The sequence below is a fragment of the Rutilus rutilus genome (assembly GCF_951802725.1).
Source record: "Rutilus rutilus genome assembly, chromosome: 13".
Lineage (NCBI taxonomy): Eukaryota > Metazoa > Chordata > Actinopteri > Cypriniformes > Leuciscidae > Rutilus > Rutilus rutilus.
In genome coordinates, this window is record NC_140218.1 from 29,954,063 (window position 1) to 29,981,565 (window position 27,503).

A 27,503-nucleotide genomic window follows, 5' to 3' on the forward strand; every position below is an offset into this window, starting at 1 on the left:
AATTATAATTTATAGATTATTATATAATATTGCAATAAGATATGTGGGTTTATTCTTTTATTGGAAACACTCTCAATTACAACGAGGGATTTCATCATGAATAAACAGGTTCAGACAACTAAAGTGACACTTGAATACATGCAAGAAATATAAAACTAAAAATACGTATTTTACGTAACGCTAACAGGTTGTTGCTTTTAAGCCAAACAGGAATCTATCCGATGTTTCTTGTATTTTGTTGAAAGAATGAATCACAGAAGCGAGTCTGAGCCTCTATTATTGTGCACACTTCAGCTCATCCTCCTGCACCACTGTAAACATCTATAACAGGAGAAAGAGAGAAGAAAGTGTGTCAGGTACCAGGAAACTCCATTCCCCAGAATGCATCTGTTAAACTACACCAAATGCACTGAATATGTGTGGGACTGCAACAGTACTGCCGGTCACTGAGACATATTACATATTGATAGACATGCATTCAAATAAGGTTATTTCTTATACTATTCGATATATAGTACAGGAAGACTAGAGTATGTGTATATTGGTATATTGTATAAATATTGTAGAGTTATTGTAGCTTTGCTCACCATTGTTATTCTATAGCATTATGTCCTGCTGCTCCTTAACATGAGAACTGCAAAAAACAAACAAACAATGATCATCACAATTATCCTACAAATTGATGATTTTGGCAATGCTTGGAGATTTAAATTGCAGATATTTTGCAGTTACCTACTATTATATAGTTCTAAGCTATATTTTGTAAACAGACAAAGATGGAGGAGGGTCCAATACGAGTTTAATATAAAATAAATTTGCATACTCGCCAAGACCGGCATTTTGACATTGTTTTGTGTGTATTTGACTGTTTAAGTGTAATAAGCAGCAACAAAGAACTCAATTTAGTACTGAGAGGCGGCTTTATCTGCGGTGTGAGCACAAAATCTGCTGGAATGAGTAAAATTATGCGCAATAAATGCTATACCATGCTGAAATTCAAGCCCTGTAACACCAACAATATTCATCCGGAGCAAATGAAACGAGTGAGTGAGTGGAGGCGGGTTTGTGTGTCACTCGCTGTCGGAGAGATGAGAGAGAGAGAAAGCACAGCTGGTATCGTGTATCTATTCGGCGGAAAATGAGTATTGGAAGCGTTTCAGATGTTTCAGTGATATGTATCGAAGAATTTACAGTACCAGTCAAAAGTTTGGAAACATTACTATTTTTAATGCTTTTGCAAGAAGTCTCTTATGCTCATCAAGCCTGCAGTTAAAAAAAAAAAAAACAGTAATATTATGAAATATTATTACAATTTAAAATAATGGTTCTCTTTTTTAATATACTTTAAAATGTAATTTATTTTTGTGATGCAAAGCTGAATTTTCATCAGCAAGTACTCCAGTCTTTGGTGTCTTATGATCCTTCAGAAATCATTCTAATATGCTGATTTGATACTCAGTTATTATCAATGATGGAAACAGTTGTGCTGTTTAATATATTTTTTTGGAATACTTTTTTCAGGATTCATTGATGAGTAAAACGTTAACAGCATTTATTCATAAAAACAGCATTTATTCAAAATAAAAACATTTCTAACAATATAAATCGTTACCATCACCTTTTATCAATTTAACGCATTCTTGTTGAATTAAAGTACTAATTTCTTAAAAAAAAAATAGTTATTGTTCCCAAACTTTTGAACGGTAGTGTATATTGTTACAAAAGATTTCTATTCTAAATAAATACAGTTCTTTTTAACTTTTTATTCATCAAATAATCCTGAAAAAAGTATCTCAGGTTATAAAAAAATATTAAGCAGCACAACTATTTCCAACATTGATCATAAATCAGCATATTAGAATGATTTCTGAAGGATCATAAGACACCAAAGACTGGAGTACTTGCTGATGAAAATTCAGCTTTGCATCACAAAAATAAATTACATTTTAAAGTATATTAAAAAAAGAGAACCATTATTTTAAATTGTAATAATATTTCATAATATTACTGTTTTTTTTTTTTTTAACTGCAGGCTTGATGAGCATAAGAGACTTCTTGCAAAAGCATTAAAAATAGTAATGTTTCCAAACTTTTGACTGGTACTGTATATTTTTGACAAGACTTAATTGCACTTATTTAAGATGCCTTTTTAAAAGGCTAAAATTGAAAAATGTATATATTATATATAAAAATTCATTTGTGCGGGTGTTAATGTCAAGCCTTGGTGCGTCTTTAAAATTGGCATGAAACTTAGTGATACTCTTTTCTTCCATATTGTGAAATATATATATATTATTATGATGAGTTAAATGGCTTCTTGAACAAGAAAAAACGTAGGATGGGAGTTTGCAATTGGTGGATCTCATGTGAGGTTATTGTCCCGCCCTCGCACTTGTAAACACGTCATCAGAGAAGAGAAGAGATGTCGCTGCAGGAGGGAGGGGAAGTTACTTTGATTAAAGATTACACATGAATAAAAAGAAGAATAATTAACGATATGCACGGATAAATCATTTGTAATAAAAACTGCAATTTTCCACAATTGTGAATTGCCAATTTTGATTTGATGGTGACTTTAAGAGGGTAAAAGTTTATTGTTACATTAAAAAGATGGTATAAACTTGTTATTTTTCTTCGTAACTCTTACAGGTTTTAGGTGCTGCTTGTGCATTCAACAAACTAATCTTTCAGTGCTTGGGAACCAAACATGAGGTGTCAACTTGAGGTCTGTCTGGCAGTGTGAGGCAATTGTCAGAAGTCATTGGTGATGTGCTGTTTTCCGCTCTCTGCTCTCTGCCAGGCCACAGTTCCATTTTTAGCCCACACAACCGCTAACAGTCATTCTGGCCTCTTTGAGTTGAAGCGGGTATATTCTCACAGTTTGCAGGCTCCTCCATGTATTGGAGTCTCACAGTGGGAAACAGCTGCCAGCACATGTCAGAGACTCTCTGATAGGGATGTTAGACGCACAAAGTCTACAATAATGTTTCGTCAGGTTGTTTTACGTGGGTTCCCCCATCAATTTGTTGCATTTTGTCCTTTTTTTTTTTTTTTACATGTAACATTAGATTTTGATATAATTGTATGATGCAAATGAACCGAGTTTAAAACTAAAGAAATAATAATCATAATAATAAGTGTTTAACTGTCATTTAAACCTGATGCTGAATGTCTTTCAAAGGTCTGAGTGGTGAAACAGCAAACCGTTCCTGGAGGCATAGTGTGCATTCAAAAGGAGTTACTACATAAAAGACATGCTTTTGATGCACATCAGCTTTTCAGAGTCATTTGAGTTATCTAAGAGTGTAACTGCATGTCCATGGTGGAAAAAACAAGTAGTTGTTTTGAGAATCAATGTTTTTTTTGCAATGTGACCACAATTACTACAATAACTAGATGTACCGCATGGCGGTACAAAATATGACCGCCGCTCAGGCCTGCACTGGCTTTCCACAAAAATAAATGACGTGGAGCAATTTGGCTGTATTGCGTGTTTATGTATATACCTAGAAAAAGTAGTAGTATGTGCATGTCTGTCTGTGTGTATGTGTATGTGTGTGTCTGTGTGTGTGTGTGTGTGTGTCTGTGCGTGTATGTATGCGTGCGTACATGTGTGTGCGCGTGTGTGTTTGTGTGTGTGTGTCTGTGCATGTGGATTTGTATGTGTGTGTATGGGTGTGTGTCTGTGCGTGTGGATGTCAGTGTGTGTGCATGCTTGCGTTTGTTTGTATTCCTGCATGTGTGTGTGTGACAGTTAGGGTTGCCAACTTCAGAAAAGGAAAATGCGGGGACAATCGTGGTTATTTATAGGAAAATGAGGGACACTCAAATTATTTGTACTGTATCACACAGTGTACGTCATTTCAGTGTCTGCAGTTAAGTTTGTGTTTAAAAGGTTATCAGACATAAACACATTTGTATTGCTTAACCTATTTATGTATTTAATTCTAAAAATAATTTTATTGCATACATGAAAAAAGTCACATTACAAACAAACCATAGTTCAGAATAACAGCATTTATCTAAAATAGAAAGCTTTTTTAACATTATACACTAGGCTTACAGTTCAAAAGTTTGGGGTTAGTAAGATTATTTTTTGGGAAAAAAAATAAAGAAAGTAATTGCCTACTTTTATTCAGCAAGGATGCATTACATTAATCAAAAGTGGCAGTTAAGATAATGTTACAAAAGCTTTCTATGTACTTTCTAAAAGCTTTAAAACATTAATAATAATCAGAAATGTTTTTTGAGCATATTATTCCCTCAGGTAGATTACATGTTTTCTTGCGTGGCTGGATGTTAGACTCATGAACGATAATCACGTTGTTTGCATTCGCCAAAATTGATTAGCCGAAATCAAAACGTGGACAGTGAAAGGAAATTCACAAATCACAAATGAGTGATTATGGGCTAGGTTGATGTGGGCCCTTAAGAGCAACATACCATAAAAATTTCTTCATCCTCGGTGCCACGGTTCAGGTAGTTATTTAGGAAAAACTGAATTTTTTGGGTTTGGGGGGGCCCAGTGCGGGGGGGGAGTGGCCCCCGGGGACCAAACGAAATTTTTCCGTAAAAGTCTAGTGGGGCTACATGCCCACCAAATTTCATGTTCCCCGGTGTTTCAGTGTCCCTGGTATCGTTGACGAAAAATTCAGTAGATGAAAAAAAAACAAACAAAAAAAACTTTGACAATCCCTATATGACCGCTTTCGCTAGCTATGCTAGCGGCGGTCATAATAATAATAAAAATAATAATAGATTTTATTTCATTTATTTTACTTTATATTTTTATATTTACATAAAATTGTTGTACTATGTTAAAAACAGTAAATAATATTTATATATTAACAATTAATTAATTTATATATAAAAATTAGTGTTGTCAAATCGAATAATCGCGATTAATCGCATCGAACAAAAGTTTTTGTTTATATAATTATAAATGTGTGTATGTATTTATATACACACAGACACACGCACGCACACACACACACACACACACACACACACACACACACACACACACACACATGTACTATATATAAAAATAATAACATATACACATATATTATTAAAACAAAATCTTTTATGTTAAATGAGAGTAATCGCATTTATGTATTTCAATGTATTTCAATCTAAACCATTTTTTTATTTACTGACCTGTGCACATCATCTTATTTAACTTTTTCTTCTTGGATGGTCACCTCTGGTAAAAGAGAAAAGCAAATTGTCATCAACATATCTCTGTACCCATCCAGTACTCACACCCACACATTATACATGCTTTAAAACAACTCAAATTAATCCTAGTCAGCACAAAAAAATGCTCGCTTGCCATTCCTTTCCCGGATAAACACCTTAAAGGATCAATGTCACTATAATCAGCTGAAAATGCAACTTGTAGCATATTAGCGTGTCAGGCAAAGAGCAAACGATCCTGTACTTACGTTTGACCTCCAGCCTACAGGCAACTGTAGCCTCACCAAGGGAATTCTTGGCCCTGCAAGTGTAGACGCCACCATCGAAGCTGGATGGTTTGCGGATTTCAAGCGAGCACACTCCCTGGTTGTTGATCTGCCTGTATTTGGGATCGTTCCCTATGACCATCTGATTCTTCAGCCACTCGATCTTAGGCTGCAGACAAAATACATGTCATTTCAACTGACGTAGACACAACCCAGCAAACACATTTACGTCTGTGGCACGTTGCATTTATACTATGGCAACGTTGCTGTCTATGTGCTCGCAACATTGTAACAACGTAGAATTGTAAGATGCGACAGGGCTGTAGCAACGTTGTTGCGCGACATTCAGCAACTGAGAGACGACGTTACATTTTATTTATTTTTATGCTAGATATATATATCCCCCATTTAGCATGTTATGTTTTGAGGTAAATTTTTAATTAGTCAAATTTTAGATAATTATATACTTTTTAAATAGTGTTTCTCATAATTTAATGTGCCTAACAGTAAATTAATTATAATCAACGCCTGCAAGTGAACACTTTGAAGAGTAAAAATGACAGAAGGTTACGTTAATTCAACTTTATTAAAACTGCATATGGTAATCAAAGTGCACTTCCAAAAGTCATACATATGTAAAAAAAAAAAAATATATATATATATACAAATTTATTTTAAATATAATAAATAAAACATAAAAAGCAAAGGTAGATCAGAACATTTAATTAACAAAGGGTTAGGGTTAGTGTTAGATGTTCACTTTTCCTAACGGTAAGGATAAAAGAATATCCGAATACTAAAATAAATATAGCTAACATTAGCATAGAGTAGCCTACTGTAATGTAGCCTACACAAGATCGCAAACTCCATGAATTATCAGCTAACGTTATTATGTCCCTTCAGTTAGACTGAACAAATAAATATCACATTAGAAAAGGAAGTTGGAGGTTGTGTTTGAATAACTACGTATCTTTTTTAGCTGAGGTAAATTAAACGTAATTAAACTTGCTCAATGAAGAATGAGACAACACACTGAGCCCAACGGTCGGTTGAAATTTAAAAAGCTAATTCGCGCTTCAAGGCAGTGACGAGTACATATGTAGTCCAGTGGTTGTCCAGATACCCTAGGGCACAACCTTAAAGGAGTCATAACCTAGTATTACATTGGATACCTACTGCTGTATTATAGTCTTTCAGGCCCTTCTAAAAAAGAAAAGTGGAAAAAAAATAAACACAGACCTACTTTTACCCTTATTTCTGAAGGCATTATTGTCTCGCGAGATCAATGCGATGTTTTGGCTGTCGTGGACGCTCTATATAGCCCCTTTCACACAGCGCATTGAACCCGGGAAATTGCCGGCAAATTGCCGGAACGCCTTCTGTGTGAACGCAAACATGACCCGGGTTTAATGCCGGGATCGATGCCGGGTTGGGGACCTAGTAACATTGCCGTGTTCAGTCCCGGAACGCGTGCTGTGTGAACAAAAGCCGTAATAATGCCGTGTCGTAGTGATGACGCTGAAGCCGGGATCGTTCGCCAGCTGTGAAACGGTACGAAATGCGCAATTTTATGATCGAATCAGAGAAAAAAATGCACAAGCGTGGTTTCGCAGCTCATAAGCAAACTGAAGACGCTGCTGAGACATTACAAGTCACATCGATGTCACGTGTCTTTCCGGGACATACACGGGTTGTGTGTGAACGCGCTCTCTGATTCCGGAAAATCACTGGCAGTGTGAATGAACCAAAATCAAATGAACCCGGGTCAAATCCCGGGTCACTTTATCCGTGTATTTTCCGGAATCTCTGTGTGAAAGGGGCTTATGGCTCTGCACGCCAGTTGAAAGGGTTGTTGGGACAGCGTCATTAAAAATGAATTTCATCCACTGGTCCCTGATAGTTTCGTCCGATTTTGGGAGATAAAACACATTTACATGTTTTTTATGGCAATCAACCACAGAGCAAGTCGGTTTCTCCATCTTTCTCGACTGAACTGAATATAAGGGGGAGGGGGGAAGGGGGGCTTCCTGCTGCGGTGTCCATATATGGTATATCCTACTACCTCATGACGTCAAGAGGGAGCTGAAATCAAATCTCGTATTTGAGTGCACGTGCACGCGCGCTGGTTTATTTACCCTGAGGTAAACAAACGCTTCACTTTTAAATATCGGCTTCCCGGCCAGTGTATAATCGTTAGTCGATCATAACATACATTGATTCTCGTGGAAAAGTGAAAATTGCAGGTTATGACTCCTTTAAGCAATGGCCGTGAATAGCGGTTCAATGTCAACACTGTGACAAATGTTGGGTATGGATTTGCCCACGTTCTGTGTTTGCTGGGAACTCACATCAGCAAGTCATCCATCAAACTGGACCATTTCACACGTATGTTTAACACAGTAGCGTTTAAACACTCTTGCAATTAAAGAAAATCAATTTTAATAGGGTGTAATTAATACATGGATGACAAACTGAGAGGCATTTAAAAACCCACAGTAATGCTGTGAACTAGCGTAACTGAAGCTATATAACCCAACTCCAGTGCTAATGCTTCCCTAGCCTCATTAATTTTATCCCTAACACACACTTAGAGGTGTCATGGTCCTTATATAAAATGTCACACGTCTCAGTCCCTGAGTTTCTGCCCACTCATGGTTCATCAGCTACACTGCATGGGTCAAATTTACAGAGGCATTTCAGCATTCCGTTAGCACATACTGTAGCATTATGATGCTAACTGAGGTCCTACTGCTCCATGGGTAACTTTCCAGAAAAGAGAAACATAGAGCTCCTCTGGGATCTAATACCTTTGGTTCCACACACAGATTGAGTCCACAAGATGCTAATTATTTTTTCAGACATTTTTTTCAGCACAGAATGGCTAATGCAAAGGTGTTTTAGGGAAGATTGAGATGAGGTCTTAATTAACGTACACTCCTTCATGAATTAAACATGTTAATGTTTAACTCCAGTGAAAACTTGTCTAAGTAAAATCACTTTGAGCAATTTGATTTTAGCAGTTGAATGATAGTTGATCCTCATTCATGCTAATGCTAAAGCTTTACAGGAAATAATGAAGGAGTTACAGTAGCCAAGCTGAAGCTATAACTATGTTAGCAATGCTTTTGAGGACAATGGATGTCAAAAATAGATCTTCAGTTGGCAGATATGGCAATGCACAACAGATCGTAGCAGGGATCTTGCTAATCGAACATCTGATTATTCTGTGCTGATCTTATATTTAAAAAAAAAATGTAGCATGTGTTGTTCAAAGACTATGCTGTTTAGTCAACTTGCTGACTTTCACAAACTGGCAGTATTAAAGGCTCAATGACAAATAAGACTGTCTAAGATGAATTAATACATCTGGACAATGAACATCATTCCTTTGCCTTATGAAAACAATTTTCAATGGGAGGAATAAGGTAACATAACAATCCTGTTGAGGAAGCAATTACCATGTAGCTCCACTGGGCCAAATAGTTCAGAGCCAGATGAGGAAGTGCATTTCCAGTACATCATCTTTCTTTCTCCAGTGTTTAGTTACTGTACATTTTCACACTGTCACCAACTCTTGTGTCTCAGACGTATCCTGATTTTGTAGCACCAAAGTGAAAAAAGTAAGTTTAACAGTGTCAACTGGTCTGGATAAACATGATGGATAGGCACAGTTTCACAACGATGGTGGAAAATAATCTATGGCATCCTTATATGAAGTACATCATGATGTTCTTCAGTGGCTTTGACGGGTTTAGGTTCCATTTCCAACTTCATCCAAAAACCTCAAGACACCCTGGAACTGGTTTTGTGCCAAATAGAATTTGAGCCCTATCATGACAATCTGGAGCAAGGGTTTTTGAATGTCACAATCTTTATATAAAATTCACTAATCCCTGACTATGTGATTTTCTCTCCCCTTCTGACAATGAGAAACTTGTTCATGCATTTGTAACATCTAGACTTTACTATTGCAATAGAGTTTAACACTTATTACAAAGAGTTCAGAATGCAGCTGCACGAAGGCTAACTCGCTATAACATGAGAAATCACATTACACCGACACTAAGATCCCTGCACATGGCTGCCTGGATCATTCAGAATTGAATTCAAGATCATCTTATTATTCTTTAAATGTCTTCATGGTACTTCATGGATCAATATACCTTTCTAATATGTTGAATAAATATTCTCCAGCAAGATAGCTCCGAAAGTCCAATAGTAACTTGTTGGTTGTACCAAAAACACAGCTGAAAAGGGGCAGCCTTTAGTCATTTCAGTCCCAAGCTATGGAACTCTCTTCCTGGCAGCCTGAGCAATTGACTGTCTGCACTTTAAAAATGTCTCTCAACACACATTTGATCACTAGGGTCTTTCCTTGATTTACTTTTTCTTTTCTTTTTTTTCTTCTGTAAAGCACTTTGTGAACACTGTTTTTAAAAAGTGCTATATAAATAAAGCTTTACTTAGTAAAGTAAACTCTGGAATAGAGTGTATTGCTTGGAGCATGTTGTAAATACTACACCCATTCTATCGAGGAAGCCAAAACTGTGTTCTTGAACATGTTATGTTCTATCATGGCTTTGAAGGTTTTACATTTTAAATCCAACCATGCCCAAGAGACCCTGGACATCTCTGGAACTTTGTTAGCGCAAAATAGACAGCAGGCCGCATCACTGCAAGCTTTAATGAACAAGAATTTTGGAGTGTCCTAGAACAGTGGTTCCCAAACCTGTCCTGAAGGACCAGTGTGTGTTTGGTTAGGGAGACAAAGAAAACGTGCAGTGTTGGGGGTCCTTCGGGACAGGTTTGGGAACCACTGTCCTAGAAGACTTCCTCATCAGGATTTGCATTCAGCCCAGTTTTTGCATCCATCTCAGCTGTTCTCGAAACTTGATTCTATGTCCCCCTCCTTGGGAATGACAAGCTAACATAGTCCCCACATGACTGTTTACCAGCTGGCTTTAGTGGTCAGCAGGAACGACCAACATCACTGTGCTTTTTGTGCCTTATGACTACAGCTATGGGTATAATTAAACTATTTATTGAGCTTGAACCCAAGGACGTTTGGATATGTTGATACCATCGTTGGATTATTAACAACTGTTGTTTGAATTACAACGATACTCTTTCAGAAGTATATTTGTAGCGACTCATCAGCTAATTCCTGGCTCCAAACATTTAGCTACTGGTTAGTACATTGTCCACAATATAAAATGTATAAGGAGGGCATGGAGGACTATACCAAATCAGCAGAAGAGAGATCATCCATACCTTTGGACTGCCTCGCACTGCACACAGTAGTTTAGTGTTGTAGCCCACAGTGGCAGCTCTGTCGTTGAGGAGAGCTGTGAACTTGGGAGCCTCACTGAAATCGTGCTCCTTGTACTCTGGTGGTTTGTAGACAATACCTACAGGACAGGAGACAACAACCTCAGCCGGGACTGACAGTTGTCCGGAGGGTATAGCTGTTACATGACATTAGGACTATGGATGTGCAAAACTACAGGTTTTAAAATCCATTAGTTGGTGGGTTCCAAGTCGGGTTCCAATCGGACACGTTCCTTAGAAGGGGTGCAATGCAAGTTGCAACAGCAAAATATGTCCGTCTGAATGTTTATGGCTGATGCATCTATGAATTTAAGACATGGGTGTCCAATCCTGCTCCTGGAGGGCCAACACCTGGCTGGAAGTTTCTAGTGATCCTTAAGACCTTGGCTGTATCCAAAATCATTCCTCTACCCTCATTCACCATTCCCTACATTACACCACTGATATTGTCCATTTGAATAAGTGAATGAAATTGAGGGAGCACATTCGGAAACTGAGAGCAAGACACTGGAATTCATTCACCGAAATTCTCAGAGCATATGTATTCTTTAGCAGCTAGCTTTTAATTGTACATTGGTTGAATACTCATTGTAGAGGTGAATTGTGGGATTGAATGAGTGAACTTGAGAATGTCCATTATGGTTTCGGACATCATTACAAATGGTAGTCCCTTCTAATAATGCACTTTATGGTAATACTTTATTTCGATAGTCCACTTTAGACATTCTATTGACTATAAGTAACTTTGCAACTTCATGTCAACAACCAGTCATTAGAGTATTAGTAGATGCTCTGCTTAATATCTGCTAATATATTATTATATTTTATATTTGATGGTCCCCCAACATATATTCAACTGACTATAAGTAACTTTGCAAGTATACTGTATGTCAACTTATTCTACTAACCCTTATTTGACATTACTTTAGACATTAGTTAATTATAGTTAGTAGAATGTGTACAATCGAAATAAAGTGCAACCCACTACATAAGGATTTCGGACACTCTTTGATTAGCTGGTACAGGTCTATTTAATTAGGGCTGGAGCTAAACTCTGATGGAAGGTGGCCCTCCAGGAGCAGGACTGGACCCCATTGACTTAAGGCAGTGGTCTCTAACTCAGCTCTTGGTGGGCCACTGTCCTGAAGAGTTTAGCTCCAACCAGCTTTCTAACTCACCTACCTGGAAGTTTCTGTCTGAAACCATAGTGGCACGAGTGCACTCATTCAGTCTCATAATGCACCACAATAATGGGTGTACAACTGATGTAGGCTCGAGCCTACGGCTAGAGAATACCCAAAGTGTACTGTGAAAGTCGTGTCAAATGAATTATCGCATCTGACCAAATGGCGAATCATTTTCCAAACCGCTGGTCCAATGTGACGACAGCGTAATATCATAAAGGTATACATTTATTTTTAATTGATTATTATATTTGTTTAATTAAGGTTTATAAATGCTAGTTTCCATAATAGAGTTCCAGATCATTTTTTGCATTACTACTGGAGCTGCCAGTTTGCCAAGTTTCAAATGATAATTCAACAGCAAGCACAAACTATGCAAAAGCGGCAGCCCTTCCGGCTCACTCAGTGTCCGAATTCACTTACTCGTTTTCATTCACTCCTTCAAGTGGACTATATTAGTGGAGTAATGTAGGGAATAGTGAAGAGGGTATAGGGGGTGATTTCGAACACAGCTTAGTAATCCTGAAAACCTTGATTAGATCAGATGGGTTTAATGGGATGGGTTGGAGCTAATCTGCAGGTTAAGAGACCACTGATTTAAGGGGAAAAGATGTTGATTGCCCGATGAGTATGCTAACTGTATAACAGCAAAGGCATTGCAAGCTGCTAGCATGGTAATTAAAGCACTAAACATATCATCATCATTGTTTTCATAAACATCAAAATTAAAAAAAGAGAAATTTAGGTAAATTATTTGATCTCACTAATCAGCTAGAAGTTTCTTGGGTGACAAGTTGAAAAGTTGACCATTGCGACACCTCCCTAATTGTTATATATATATTATATCATTTATATGCAACAAAGAATAGAATGTGAATGTGAATGTCATATTAGAATGTGCTAACCTAAAAGCCTTGTGCTTGCAAAAAGCTTTTGGCTCAGGATAGAAGGTTACAACAGGCTGGAAGATAAGAAACATCACCAGCTCAGTGTCAGATACTTCAGGATGTAACAGCTATACTTATGCAGAGATGACAGATGCATGTTGCTAAATTATTGTCAGTTTTGCAGCACTGCAGCGCAATCCATTTTATAATGCAGCCCCCATGTACCACTGATGTGAGGAACGATAACTGTCATTAGCACTCAAGGCAGAGCCAAGTCTTATCTCCACACAGTGACAACACTTAGTACTGTATGTGCTGTCAATGTGTGCTGGCAACAAAAACTCACGTTTTTGTTTTGTTTTTGTTTTTACAGTTAATTTAGGAACAGTTAATATAAATGATATCAATAAGTAAGTTTATTTGTAAGCTGTTTGCATCTTGCCATATAATAAAGAATGTGAGGTTGTGAGGTTGACCCTCTTTTTTAATATTTTTGTGGAAAAATTTTTGCTTTTATTTTTAATATTAATATTTTGTAACATTATAAAAGTCTTTACTGTCACGTTTGATCAATTTAATACATCCTTGCTAAATACAAGTATCGATACAATACATTTAAAACATAAATCTTACTGACCTCAAACTTTTGAACGGTGTATGTGTATAGCTGTACTGCACACACACACACACCTGTGACTATACATCATTTTTATTCTATATTAATGTGTTAATTTTCTATGTTGCATGACAACCACAAACAGCCTGCAGTTATGATAGTGAATTTAATTACTTAGTGGAGGAATTGTTTATTGTGATTGTTGTATATATTTCTGTCATGGCAACTCTCCATGTGTTTGGCTTAGTAATGGATATGACAGTGTTGATATATTTGGTCTTGGCTGAATAGTTCTGCTACGCTGCTGCAGAACAAGTACGGGACTTGCTACTGCCAATACATGCATGGTAAGCAAATAAGACATGCAGCTGCTGTACAATATAGTACACATGAATTACTCGTAGCAGATCGATACAGGTGGAGCTGGGGAAGGTGGAGGGTTTCTGAAAGTGCACTGCAACTGCTACAGCAAATGCTGACATATTTTGAAGGTTGAGCAGCGAGCTCATTGGCTACTGATTCAACAGGAACCAAACAGCTGTTTCCTAGAGAATGATGTGATTGCAAGCAGATTGAGTTAAGGACTATCAGACTGCGTCATCTAGAGTTTCATGACAGATCTTTGTATTTATTGAACATGGTTGTATTTTATCCTTCTATTGCCAGCAATAAGCCACCCAAGACCATAGATTAGTAATCTTACCTCAGTCAAGCCATGTAATGCATGAATTATTGTTTTCATTTACTTTTCTTCAGAAACCAAGTGAACTTTACCTAATGGGAGAAGTCTGGAGTGCCATAAAACAATAATGTTGTGACCTCACCTGTTTTCTGAATATGAGCAGCATCTTTCGTTACAGCAGCAGTCTCACTCTTTCCAACCTTGTTTTCGGCAAAAACTCTGAAGGTGTATACATTTCCCATCACAAGGTCAGTGATTGTGGCGTTCAGCCTGTGGAAGTGCTCGAGAACCGTGAACCAATCCTGCCAAAAACAGTAATACTTTTAGTATGACAGGACATCATAGACAATCACTAAATTGAGCACAAGCCAGGGAAATATTTCCCTGTGGGTTCCATCCGATAAATAAATCGTAAACAAAGTGACTGTGTTAAATATCTTTGGCTTTGGCAAAAGTGCTTTTAGATGAAGTGTTTTTGTACTGTACAGTATGTTCTCTAGACATCTTGTATTCCCATCAAACTAGTTGTTTATATCATGATTCGCATAATGACAGTCAGAGTTATGAGATGTCATCATGGAACTCTCTCTCTCTATCTGTCAGCACTTTACACATTCCCAACCTGATGATCTCCCGCCAAGAAATCATCTGACCCATGCCTCGAACACCCAGATACAAGCTTATAGATAGACGCGTCATGTCCATATACAGAGTCTCAAGACTCTACGTTTAGATTTACAGACTTGACAGGAGGCTAAATTAAGCCTTTCTTAAGTATGACGACATACATCCCACTTAAAAAACATGTTTTGAGGAGGATTCACTGCTTGCTGTCAGTTTTCACTGTGGTAAGTGGATGTGGTTTAGGCTATCAGAGCATGCACACGTCTGCCTGAAGTTACCTAATACAGATTTTCGAAATATTGACCGTCACCTTCAGCAGGTCAAACTCAGTATTACGGTATATATGAGCTGATTTTGGTGGCTTTGTATGGATTTTTCTGCTTTGTATTTTCTCTGCTTTTTCTCTGCATCCCGGCTATCAAAATAAATAAAGTAATTAATTCTATAGTTTTTAATAAGGAGAAACTCACACATTAACTGGGTCTCAAATAAAATGTGGAATACAGTTAAATATTACGCTGTTGAATTTACCCGTCACAAAATCGGCATGGGGAAATCTTTTGCCCTCACGCTAAATTCTTGATCGAGTAGATTCCTATTGAAATGACTTGTCAAACAATGGTAAATGTGGCTGCATCTTTAGGTTAGGGAAATATATTAGTTAGTGGAATAAATATATTAAATATATAATATATATAAATATATACAGTTACATTTTTTATTTTATTTTATGGTTTCACACAAAATGTGGGGCCATAGGTGAAGTGAGTGTAAGGCTGGGCCACGGACTCAAGACTATTTTATCACTCAAACCACTGACTAATGCTGCTTCTGATTGCTTTTAGAGGGAAAAGCGGCACATAACAGCTGGTCGATGATCAGTAATAATAGCATATTGGAGAAACAGATTAGATGAAAGGTTTCTATTTACAGTGTGTTTTGCAGTGTTGAGCAATGTAGCCAATCACAAACCTATCTGTTGATTTCTTTAAGCAAATCAGACGTGTTTAAATTAGAATCCACTCCCCATTCAAAACGCCTGAGTTTTTGTCCAGTGCTGAGTTCCGCATTCTCACAAACCCTCTCTTTATAAGTTAACTTAACAAAGTGTATACATTATGTAGGCTAAATCAGAGATTCATTGTGCAGTCAGCTAAACTGATTAGTGGAGCTTTGTGAGATCACAATGAATTGAGATGCGTGACAGCTTTGCAGTGATTATAAAAGGAACGCTCTTTGCACGCTTTCTCGGCGATATAATCCATTCAGAATTTGAAGAAAACTTTTTGCTGCCTTAGGTAAAGCAATGGTTATTTATTATTCGAACTGCCATGTCAAATCACACATACAGTAGGCTATGCTTGCTTTTCTTCTAATTAGTTTGTGAACATATAGTCATTTAATAACAAATCCTTTATCAAGAGAGTTTATGCTGGGATGTGTAGGTTGTTGATAAGCTACAAGACATGTAACTGTTTCATGACACTCTACTTTAAATGTGTTTTTAAGGAGGAAGCGCATCTAAATGACCTCTGATGTGGGACAGCCCAGATCTGCAGGACTGCAGATATCTCATGTGATTAAAACTAGCTCCATTTAATTTCATGGTATGTTCATTTTATGTTAGATAACATACAGTTTATTAAAGTGCAATTTTTCTCACCCCAAATAACATTGTTCCTTAGATAAATAGGGAAGTACTGTAGTTCATTTTCTGAGAGCGGAACTGATGGACGATGTGCTTGCGCATTGTTCTTGCGTTACTAGCTCTATTAATGTGCCAATAATGAGTTTCTTACTCCAGTTTTCTTGTCAGCCTTCTGAATGGTGTATCCAGTGATCTCAGTGTTGCCGTTGTCTTTGGGAGCGGTCCATTCCAAAGCTGCATTGAAGCCCCAAGAGTCGACTAGCTTGACAGATGCAGGAGGACCAGGCAGATCTACACACAACCATTAAAAATGATTTAGCCTCCTTAGTATGGATCATTTTACACTGTGAGGTCTTACTCTGTACACAGAGGTGTCAAGGAATGGACTAAGAATGAAAATGCAAGGGGGACAGAAATAGCCAAGGTCCAAGAAGAGCTCTAGATCATAGCATGTCTCACCGACAATCTGAATTATGAGGTTAGCCTTGTCCTCGAAGCTGTCGATCTTCACGGTCATCTCATAGCTGCCAGAGTCGTCTCGCTCAGCCTTGCGGATAAACAGGATGCTATCCTTGTCGCTGTTGCGGATATTTACCTTCTTCGTATCCAAAGGCTGGCCATCCTTGGTCCAAGATATCACAGGTTTAGGTTTCCCCTACAAAACGGAGAATTATCGAACATATTAGAGCACACAATAAGCACGGCTCTGTTTGACTTAAATACATATAAAACTCTGAACTTACACAGAATGGGATAACAAGATTGATCTTTTCGCCAACATGCTTGATGTATCTTGACCTCAGGGCACGGGGCATGCGGATCTTGGGTCGATCTAAAAAAAATAAACCATCTTATATGAGCTGTTTTTGTTGGCTTGTATTTTCAATAAAATAAACAAAACAACACAAAATAAATACAATTTAAATTAAATTATTTTGAAATGCATAAAGTGTTAAATTACACAAACTGACTTTCCTAAATTTGAAAATGGAAAACATAAAATATAAAACATATTTAATGCTTACACACAATTATTTAAATGGGTTAATGATTAACTTCATTTCGACAGGTTTATTCTTGCTATTCTGTATACTGGAGAGAGCACATTGCACCGTGTCTTAGGTCACTGGAGTGCATCCAGAAATACATCTATGAGGAATGCCAGACCATCTGCAGGTCAACAGCCTTCATATAACAGGTCAATCTCATCCTCATTACTAGTTGCTCTGTTTCTACACTACATTTCGTTAATGTGAAGGGATGATGTTCAAAACAAACAAAACAAGAAAATGTAAACTAAATTTATAATTGAAACGAGGATGTCTGTTGGTGAAACTTTTGACTTTCTCCGTCTATACCAGTGGTTCCCAAACCCAACATCCATATGCGTACCCCCTCTCTTCCACTTAGACTTCAGTCACACCTTTTCCATTAAGGGACAATATTTGCTAGCCTGGTAATACCAAACTCTGGTACTTCGCTTTGCTTCGTAGACAGAGTCTGGAAGGGCATAATTGAAAAACGTTTTCTTTCTCGCTAGGGGGGCTTGTCTGAAGTTTAAAATCATTGGTTACCTGTAAGCCAATCACAATGACGTGTGTTATGCGTATGCTCAGCCGCATCTGACTTCCACTGTAAACACATGTATGATGCGAAAACAAAACCATCGAGCGAAATACCGGAGTGAACATGGCTGTGAACGACTTTTGCAGATTATGTGAAGTAAATCTACGCATCCACGGTACAATCAGTGTCTACGTCACGGCTCTCAGCCCGCCCTCTGTTCGTTGATTGGCCAGCTGTTTTGAGGCCGGAGGAAAACGGGGAGAAAGGTCGCTATCTCAGACTGAGGCCAGAAGCTAAATGAAATTGAGCGGAAGTACGAAGTCTGACGTAGTCAGGCTAAATATTTGCCCCATTAAATAGATTTTCAGGTGCATTTTTTAACTTTATAAAGGCAGAGTTTTTCTAACACTATTAAAGGACAAACTGCATCTAGATGTATCTACACACTGTTTAATGCTGCTCAGAAGAGGCTTGAATGCAATTATGTTATTAAGACAGTGACTTAAGACATCACCTATTGGTGGTTTTAGTTTAATATGTCAAAGTATCACTTTCCCACCACTTCATATTTCTCAATTGAACAGTTTTTTTATTATTATTTAAAACATTCTCATAGCATTATTTATAAGTGAGTCCTAAGGTGCTTCTCATGTCTTATTTTTACATCCCTTTCCTCATCTCCTTTTCTTGTGTCTTAGCTCCACCCCCTTAGGATGCGAGGGAAGGATACACCTGTGCATTCTCGCTCATGACTCCTCAGGAAGCTTCTTCACTCCATGTTCCTTGTCTCCCCCCAGGGCAATTAGAGAATTGAGATGTCCTTTAAGATGGCTGAGTACGATTGATTTCCGTCGATTGATTGGTCACGGGCTGGAGGACGGAGGAGTGAGGAATTGAGGAACCATCAACTTGAGTATTGAGAAGCACCCTTGCCTTGTTACTGAATGAATGAATGAATGAATGAATGAATGAATGAATGAATGCCTCAATGGGTGCTTCTCAATACTCAAATTGATGCTTCCTCGTTTCCTAGCTCCTCCGTCCTCCAGCCCATTACCCAGAAACCGATCAAAGTAAGCCATCTTGAAGGAAATCTCAATTTTCTAATTGCACCGCGAGGAACGAGGAGTGAGGAAGCTTCCAAAGGAGTGTCGAGTGAGGATGCACAGGTGTATCCTATGCAGAAGTCTTTCATGTCGAGAAACACAACTAGCGCATAAATTCTCCTCCCCCTTCACGTCTGTCACAATAATTTTAATTTATGCTTTTCCTTTGCAGGTTTATTAAATCATACACATCACATATTTCAACAGGGCATATTGCTTTATTATTACTTGCTTTATTATTATTTATTATGAATTTCTTAAATAACCAAACTTCAAGGCCAGATCCCTTGAGCATAGCTGATGACACTGCTTGAGGGATCAAGAATAGTCCAATATACAAATAAGCTTCCCTTCGATTCCTCTGTCCTTGTATTATTTCCTTGAGTCCTTCCCTCGCATCCAAAGGGGGTGGATCTGAGACTCGAGAAAAGGAAACGTGGATGCACAAATTTTTGCACAAAGACAACAGTTTTGCTGTGCTTACTTCATTGTAAAATAGAGCAAACAATACTGACAATATGGTGTTTAAAATGTACATCACCTAATATTACCTTTTTGTTTGTTGAACTGTTGTATAAAATCAATGTCACATTTGCAATTGTGCGGATATTCGGGAAAAAATGCATTCTTGCTCGTATAAATATCAACAGTAAAAACAAATCGTCTTAAATCGATCTCTATGCACAGTCTCTGTCTATATTTGTTCTTCGTGCTAGTAAGTGCTAGAACCCCACTTTTACAAAGGTACATTGTCGAAAACAGCACTAATGTACTCTTCACACAACCTATCATGCACGCTGCTCATGGGGATGCAGTCAGTTTTGACCACAAAAGATGAGGTGATTTGATTGGACGTCATGTATTCGACCTTTTACGGCACTACTTTTTTTCTGTTTTTACCCATATTTGATTGCATGTTCAATACATGCTCAGATTTATTGCTATTGTAAGGTGGGGTAGAATTAAATGAACAGCAAAACCTAACGTATTCACTCTGTCATCTCACATACCCCAGTTTGGGAACCACTGCTCTAGACAACCATGTGCCCCCCAGGACCTTTGACGTCTCTGATCTAAATCTCTATTAGCTGTCCTCTCTGAGCACATCTGTTACCATTAGGGTACAGCCTCCAAAATCTATCCCACCAGACCTCTAATCCTTACTTCCCAGGACTCCAAAGTTCGATCATTATTACAGGAAACAATTGACGCCTTTGGAGTGACACACATTGCTGAGCTGACATGCTGGCATAATACTTGATTTGGGTGGCACTGTGGGACGGCACAGCTGGCTTTGAAGGTTCACATTCAGCTCAATTCCGGCTTACTATACCATACCTGACCTACTTTCTCAAATGCCTGTGCTTGTACGTGTGAAAAACCTAATCCTGCTTCTTCGATCCCTTTTTGCAGTCCGTGTTCGGATATGTAATCCTGTGTGATGTCTTGAATGGCTGCCACACACCACAACATTCACCTGCTAAACCCAAATGGATGAACAGATCGTTCCCGTTTGGTTCTCCAAGCCAACATGCCTCCATATCTCTTTTTGGTCAGGATTGTTTGACCTATTAACAACATGAGTTGATTTCAGAATCTTATGTGGGTATTTGATTGCTTGGTTTAAATGGTCCTAGCATTACGGCAATGTACTTTACAAAACAAATAACAGTTCAAAACACACAGAATTAAGCCAAAACACAACAGCCACTAGCTGGCCATGTCAACCTGGAAAGCCAGATTTGTAAAACTCTTACTGCCCCCCTCAACCCCAGGCTCTGAACATTTGTCTCAGTTGTCCTCTCTTATCAGCGATCCTGGCTATTTCTGATGCCTGATTCGATATAATTGATATCTAATTGTCTGAGCAATTCCAAATTTCATAAATAAAAGTAACACATAAAATAAAAAATCTGTTCAATATAAAAAAAAATTCTTACTGTGTGCAGGGTTGCCCGGTCTGCGCAACCAAACTAGCCCAATATGGCCAATCAAAAAAATAGCCCCAAAATATCCAAATGCGGTTTTCACTTTTTGAAGGTTTGAGGGTGTTGGAACCATAGATATCATATATAAAGGCTAGATGTCTCGTGCGCACTGCTGGCCAATGGAGGTCGACGTCCGCACGTGGCGGCCATCTTGCCACAGTGTACTCGCTCACTACTTCAATGGTGCATGTACTTTTAAATAACCATAACTTGCTCATTTTTCTACCGATTTTCAAACGGTTTGGTTTGTTATAAACGTCAGAGATGTAGTTATGACACTGCATACATATGAAAAATTATAACATACATGTTCAAGCATTCGGAATTATAGCCACGTTAATAACGTTTGTAAGAAACCAAACCGTTTGTAAATCCGTCAAGATTTCAGCGAGATAAGAGGATTTGTGTGCGTGCTGATCATTCACCTTAATGCACAGAGCACTGTGACAAGATGGCCGAACGATGATGCCGGAAGTGACTGCGCCATAAGACATCTAGCGTTTATATATGATATCTATGGTTGGAACGCCAAAATTGTATGCTCCGGGGGGTTGGAAATCAACCAGCAAGAAAAAAAAAAAATCAACACACGGCAACAACTTAAAAGTAGCCCAATTCCACGGGAAAACCACAGACTTGGCAACACTGACAGTGAGTCTTTAGTAAATCCTGACAGTAGTTTTTTCAACGCCAAAAGAGGGTTTGCACTGCTGCAGGCTGTTAGTAAATCTGGCCCAATGATTCAAGGTCAAGCTCCACCAATGAAAGTGGTCAAGTGCAAGGGCAAAGAACCAAGCCCTGAATATAAACACTCTACCAGCAATGAAAACAGTTCATACGATCCTTTAGCTAGATACAAATTCTTATAAATATACACCATTATGCAAGTGCTACACTCCATTTAGGAGGATAATCTACAGTATGTGTTTAGCTCAGATTGAACTGACAGCCCTTGGTCTTTATGTTTGTAATTTAAATGCTAATGAAAGCTCTTGTCGGCGCAAGCCAATGGGATTTATATACCCACAGCTGTTGAATCCATTGAGGGCAAGAGAGGTAGCTAAAAGCTCAGGCAGTGCACTTACACCAGCTCCTCTCACTGTAGGGAAACACATACTGTCATCTGAGCTTCGGCAGTAAGCCACATGAGCCAGGGCTCAGAGAATACACTGAAAAAGTATAACACTATGAAGTAATTAGTGTTTGAAGTAATCAGACTCTGTGAAGTAACCAGAGATGATTCGTCACTTTCATCTGTCCCCTACACATGTAGGTCTTTTCAGCGATGCATAGACACTCACCCATAATCTCACGGACGGGGACGGGCTGTGGCAGGACGACGGGCTCGCTACGGCCTCCGGCATTCATGGCCACGACACGGATGTTAAGTAAATCTCCGGTTGTCTGGCCGCTGATGACAAACCGGTTGGACGTGGTGAGTTCGGTATTGGCAGCAACCCATTCAGAAGCTGTAGAGTGTAAAAATGGATAGATGATAATATAACTTCATAAAATTTCACACACACACAAAAAAACCATTAAATATTTATTAAACACTTTAGCTTAATATAAAATTGGGGTAGATTTAACGGCAGTTTGACATGAACAACTTTTGGAAAGTTCGCATGATATTCCATGTACAACTAAAACAATAGTTTTTAAAAGTACAATCATAAAAGTTGTAGCATTTTAATTAATTTAAAATTAATTTGAGAATTGGTCGCACCACAAGACCATGTAAAATCAACTTGTGAAGGCAAGAAGGTGATTAAATATTAAACATTACATTCTCACAATTTTGATTATACATTCATAAACAAAAATGGAAAAACCTAAAATATTGATGTGATGCGTCAACTACCCAGTTAAAGAACAAATATGAATTTCCAAACACACTAGCAGTGATGTCAGTATAGATCCACAAATCTAAATGTGGGATGTGCAGATACGGTGACAGTTGGTTGAAAGCATCCCTTCCTAATAGGGAGACTTACATGGGCGAGCTATAAATCAGTCTGTGGTGACATTTTAAAGACAGGTGCTATTGCAGACTGTCTTAGAACTCACTTTTCTTCCGACATCTGATAGTTCTACATGGTTCAATTTCAAGATGAAGGCATGATGATTGAAACACTATCCCTAATCTACAGAGCTTATTAGCAATACTGAGAGGATATACACACATCCTTCCTTGCAGTATTCTACAATGTATCCATCCAGTCCAGAGCCAATGTTTTCCGGGGATCTCCACTTAAGAGTGACGGAGGTATCATTGACATCATCCACGCTGAGGTTCTGAGGGGCACTGGCGGGCACTGCACATTCATTAGACACATAAAAATAAATTCATATTAGAAAAACACATGAACTTTTATAGAGATGGATGGATGGATTAGGTGGATGGATTTGATGGCTAAATGGGTGGATGGATGAATTTGATAGATTAACTGATTGAATGGATGGAAGGATGGATGGATGGATTGGATTGATTAATTAGGTCTATTGATTTCATGGATAAATGAGTGGATGGATGGATGGGGTTGATGGATGGATTGGATGGATTTATTGGGTGGATATATGGATTGGGAGGATGGTTTGGATAGAAAAATGGGCAGATGGATTGGATTGATTAACTGGATGGATAGGGTTGATTGTATGGATGGATAGATGGGTGGGTGGGGTCCATTGGATATATGGTTAGATGGATAGATGGGGTTGATGATGATGGATGGATTGGGTGGATTGATGAGGCTAATTGGATAGATGGTTGGATGGATGGATGGATGGATTGAGTAATGATGGATGGATGGATTTGGTGGATGATGGATGGGTGGATTGATTTGATTGATTGGTTGATTGGTTGATTGATTGATTGATTGATTGATTGATTGATTGATTGATTGATTGATTGATTGATTGATGGACTGGGTGTATGGATGGGATAGGTAGACTGATGGATGGATGGATGAACTGGGTTAATGGATTAGGTGGACTGATGGATGGATGGATTGGGTGAATGGATGGATTAGGTGGACTGATGGATGGATGGATTGGGTGAATGGATGGATTAGGTGGATTGATGGTGGATTGTCGGGATGGATTCAGTGAATGGATAGATTAGTTGTATTGATGGATGGATGGATTGGGTGGTTGGATGGATTACCTGCTGGAGGAGGTGGTGTTGGTGGTTTAGGAGGTTCTTCTACAGGTGCAGCTTCAGCAGGAGCAGCTGATGATCAAATATGCAAGTTTATTCAGAGTTATATTTATATTTTACTGCCTATATGTCGATAAAATCATAAAACAAAACATTTGAGACTGAATGCGACAGAGAATGAACTGTAGCCTTGTGAATTGTCATTTTCTAAAGGGTGCAAGTCAAATTAGAGTGTCTGTATCCAAACTGAACTCGAACAATTAAAAATGATAGCAAAAGCACAATTATTTACCCTCAGCTGGAGCATTAGTGGAAGGAGCAGCTTCATCAGCAGGACCTAATAGCAAATCATTAGTCTTCCATTAGAGCAGTGCTACTCAGGAGAGATCGATAGATACCATTTTGAATAAACAGTCTTTTTTTTTTTTTTTTTTAGTAATGGTAGTTTAGTGTCATGGAGCAACAGATGCAGGAATAGCACCTTCTTCTACAACAGAAACTTCAGCAGATAAATATACTTATATATTGCCCTCATGAAGCAGTCACAGCAACTGATGTTTAAGAAAATTCAGGTAAAAAGTCATGCCATATCAGCATGTCGTGAGACACACTCTTCCACCAGCTAATCTTGATTTGACCACACACATGGTTGTTGATTAGTAGTTTTTGCACTCAGCACAGCAAGCCAGTTTACTGAAGACATAACAACAGGTGAGGGGAACCTGTTTTGACCCTAAGATGTGGGTTAACGCCACTCAAAATTTGAAAACTGAAAATGAAACATGATCTGAACATTGAGATGCTTATATAATGCTATTTCTAATGCAAAAGCGAAGTAAATTTGACAGGGCAGTAATAATCATCAGTGTTTTTGTTATAGCTTTACCCCATACCCTATGTCCCATCTTAAGGGGCAGCAGTCTAACCCTGAGCAGCAGGAGTCGAGTCTAGCGTTACATGTTAAATAAATGTTAGAATATATTAGGCACATGTTAGTGGATGGGTAGTCATAAATTAGAACGCTTCTGTAAGACAAAGTCCAATGATCGACAGGTGCTACAGTGCATGTTTATAAGGGACTTCTAGGGTTAGACACATATTAGGGAAATTTCTACATCATGTACATAATAATTAGAATATTTAGATTTGTGACAGTTCGGATTTTCGGTAGCTCACGTTGGATTCTCTTAAAATACATTTTCTTTTTAAGTCTCCTGCATGAACATTGGAAGTTTAAGTTTCTATTTTGTAAAAGTCATGATTGTAAAGCCAACACCCAAGACCGAAGTTATCTTCCAGCGGTTTGTGGATGTTCAGAATGACAATTCCATTTTCCTAAATCAATAAAACTGTTGAACAAGGGGACATATTTTAATCATTCTAAACGTGCCAAAACATCAGAGTTTTACTTCAGTAACTTTAGTAACTTGGAATTAGCCGCCACTGTCGATAAATAAATAAATAAATAAATGAACAATGGCAAAATGGATAAATATCTATTTTATTAAATTATATTATTAATTTATATTTATTATAATTTTACAGTAGCAGCAATAACTGTAGTAGGCCAACTATGATGTTATGGCAAATTATTAAGTAAATTTAGTGAAGAACATCGTCAGGTTCCCAGTGAAGTGAATGGAAGTAGTGCATGTTGTTCAGTAGGGGGTGTGAGTGAGTCCTCGAAAGTACAGATGATACATTCATTCTTTCACTGCAAGACAGCTGACAGACGTCGATGAACACAGTAGGCAATTATAAACATGACTTAAAGGAGAACTCCGGTCAATTTTAACATTGAGCTCATTTTTTTGTACATTTGGAGTGCTTTCAGTACAGAGAACAACGACAAAAATCGGTGTTGCCTACACCGTGTTATCCTCTTTTTAAAATTTGCACCCTGTTGACTTCAATGGGGCAAGTTTTAAACCTGCTTTTAGCCTCTTAACATCCTTGATGTGTCATTACAAGTGCACAGGTCATGTGAGTGATTCCTTCTGAGTGATCACGGGTGAATCTGACTTCAGTAGATGTGAAAGAAATATATAAAAAATGATGTTTATTCAGCCAGCGCACATACCTGTATTTACATCCTGTTTTCGGTCGAAGTCCACAGTAGTCGATTGTCGAGTTCACGCGTGTGATCATAGGTACTAAACCTATGCGCGTGAACTCGACAATCGATTACTAAAATTGACCGGAGTTCTCCTTTAACTTGAGTGTCAATTTTACAGTATGACTGCTAGTATTACTAAAATAATCGTTGTCTTTTAAATGAGATGTCGTTATTACGGTTAGGCACACTTATAAATTGAGTACCTTCAGGAGCAGGTGCCTCTGCAGCGGGGGCAGGTTCGGCCACTGCCTCTTCAGCCGGAGCTTCAGCCGGGACAGTCTCGGGCACAGGAGGCACCTCAGCCGGGACAGTCTCGGGCACAGGCTCTGCCAGCTTCTCCTCTTTTACAGCAGCCTTCTTGGCTGACTTCTTTATAGGTGCTGGTTTGGCTGGCATGATGCTTGGGAGAAACTCAACAGGACTGCCGGTCTTTGAAATGGCAATGTCTTTTGGGACGTTCAATTTATACCACCTCTGAGTATGAACCTTCAGGACTCCTCCTCTTCTTTAAATAGCCTTCAGTACACAGATAAATCTGTTCTTATCAACTCAGGAATAACCCTAAACTGGTCTCACCTCATTAAAGTTATTCATAGTCGTTGGTTGACTCAGTATCATGTAGCTTTCGTGCCTAGAGTCCAATCATTTCTCACTCTTGTTTTACTTGACCATTCTCATTTTTAATATTTAATGTCTTGAATTTAATCCTACTTCTTGACATTTGGCGCCCTCGTTTGTCTAAAAGTGTAACTGCAACGTGCGGTCCATACAGCAGTTACAAAATTAAGACGGTAGAGGGAGACAAACCTCAACAAGCAGAATTATTATTATTATTATAAAAATAAAATAAAAAAAAAAGACTTGAAAAGTTGTGGGTAACACTTTAGACTACTGTTCCTTCATTACTGAATAACCACACAGGAACAAATTAGTAACGCACTATTAACATTCTGATTAACAAATTAGTAAGTAATAGCGCTCAGTTGAATGTGGAAGTTCACTATTAGCTATAATCAGTAACTACTATTTTTTCATACCCCCCAGAGAACTACTATATACATGTTCATAATTAACATGAATAATGCATAATTTATAATAAAAGGTAACGGTAACACACTAGTACATCCTTCTAAAGG

The 27,503-nt window shown here is 38.2% G+C and overlaps 1 protein-coding gene across 4 annotated transcripts; it reads right to left on the reverse strand.

The window, feature by feature from the left end:
• Positions 1-26,812, reverse strand: mybpha (myosin binding protein Ha). Of its 4 annotated transcripts, none has more exons than XM_084427394.1 (14): positions 26,571-26,812; positions 24,544-24,588; positions 24,258-24,323; positions 23,278-23,409; positions 22,396-22,563; positions 17,178-17,266; positions 16,894-17,089; positions 16,586-16,725; positions 14,305-14,464; positions 10,737-10,873; positions 5,448-5,634; positions 5,161-5,206; positions 588-634; positions 1-321 (listed from the first exon to the last, which is right to left on the reverse strand). In XM_084427394.1, the coding sequence occupies exons 1-12, from the start codon at positions 26,761-26,763 to the stop codon at positions 5,175-5,177; spliced, it is 1,545 nt and encodes a 514-aa protein (XP_084283520.1). In that variant the 5' UTR covers positions 26,764-26,812; the 3' UTR covers positions 1-321; positions 588-634; positions 5,161-5,174. The 4 variants fall into 4 exon arrangements, with proteins under 4 accessions (XP_084283520.1, XP_084283519.1, XP_084283522.1 ...); XM_084427393.1 differs by having other exon boundaries at positions 10,737-10,906; XM_084427396.1 differs by lacking the exon at positions 24,544-24,588 and having other exon boundaries at positions 26,571-26,799.
• Between the last annotated feature and the right edge of the window lie 691 nt (positions 26,813-27,503).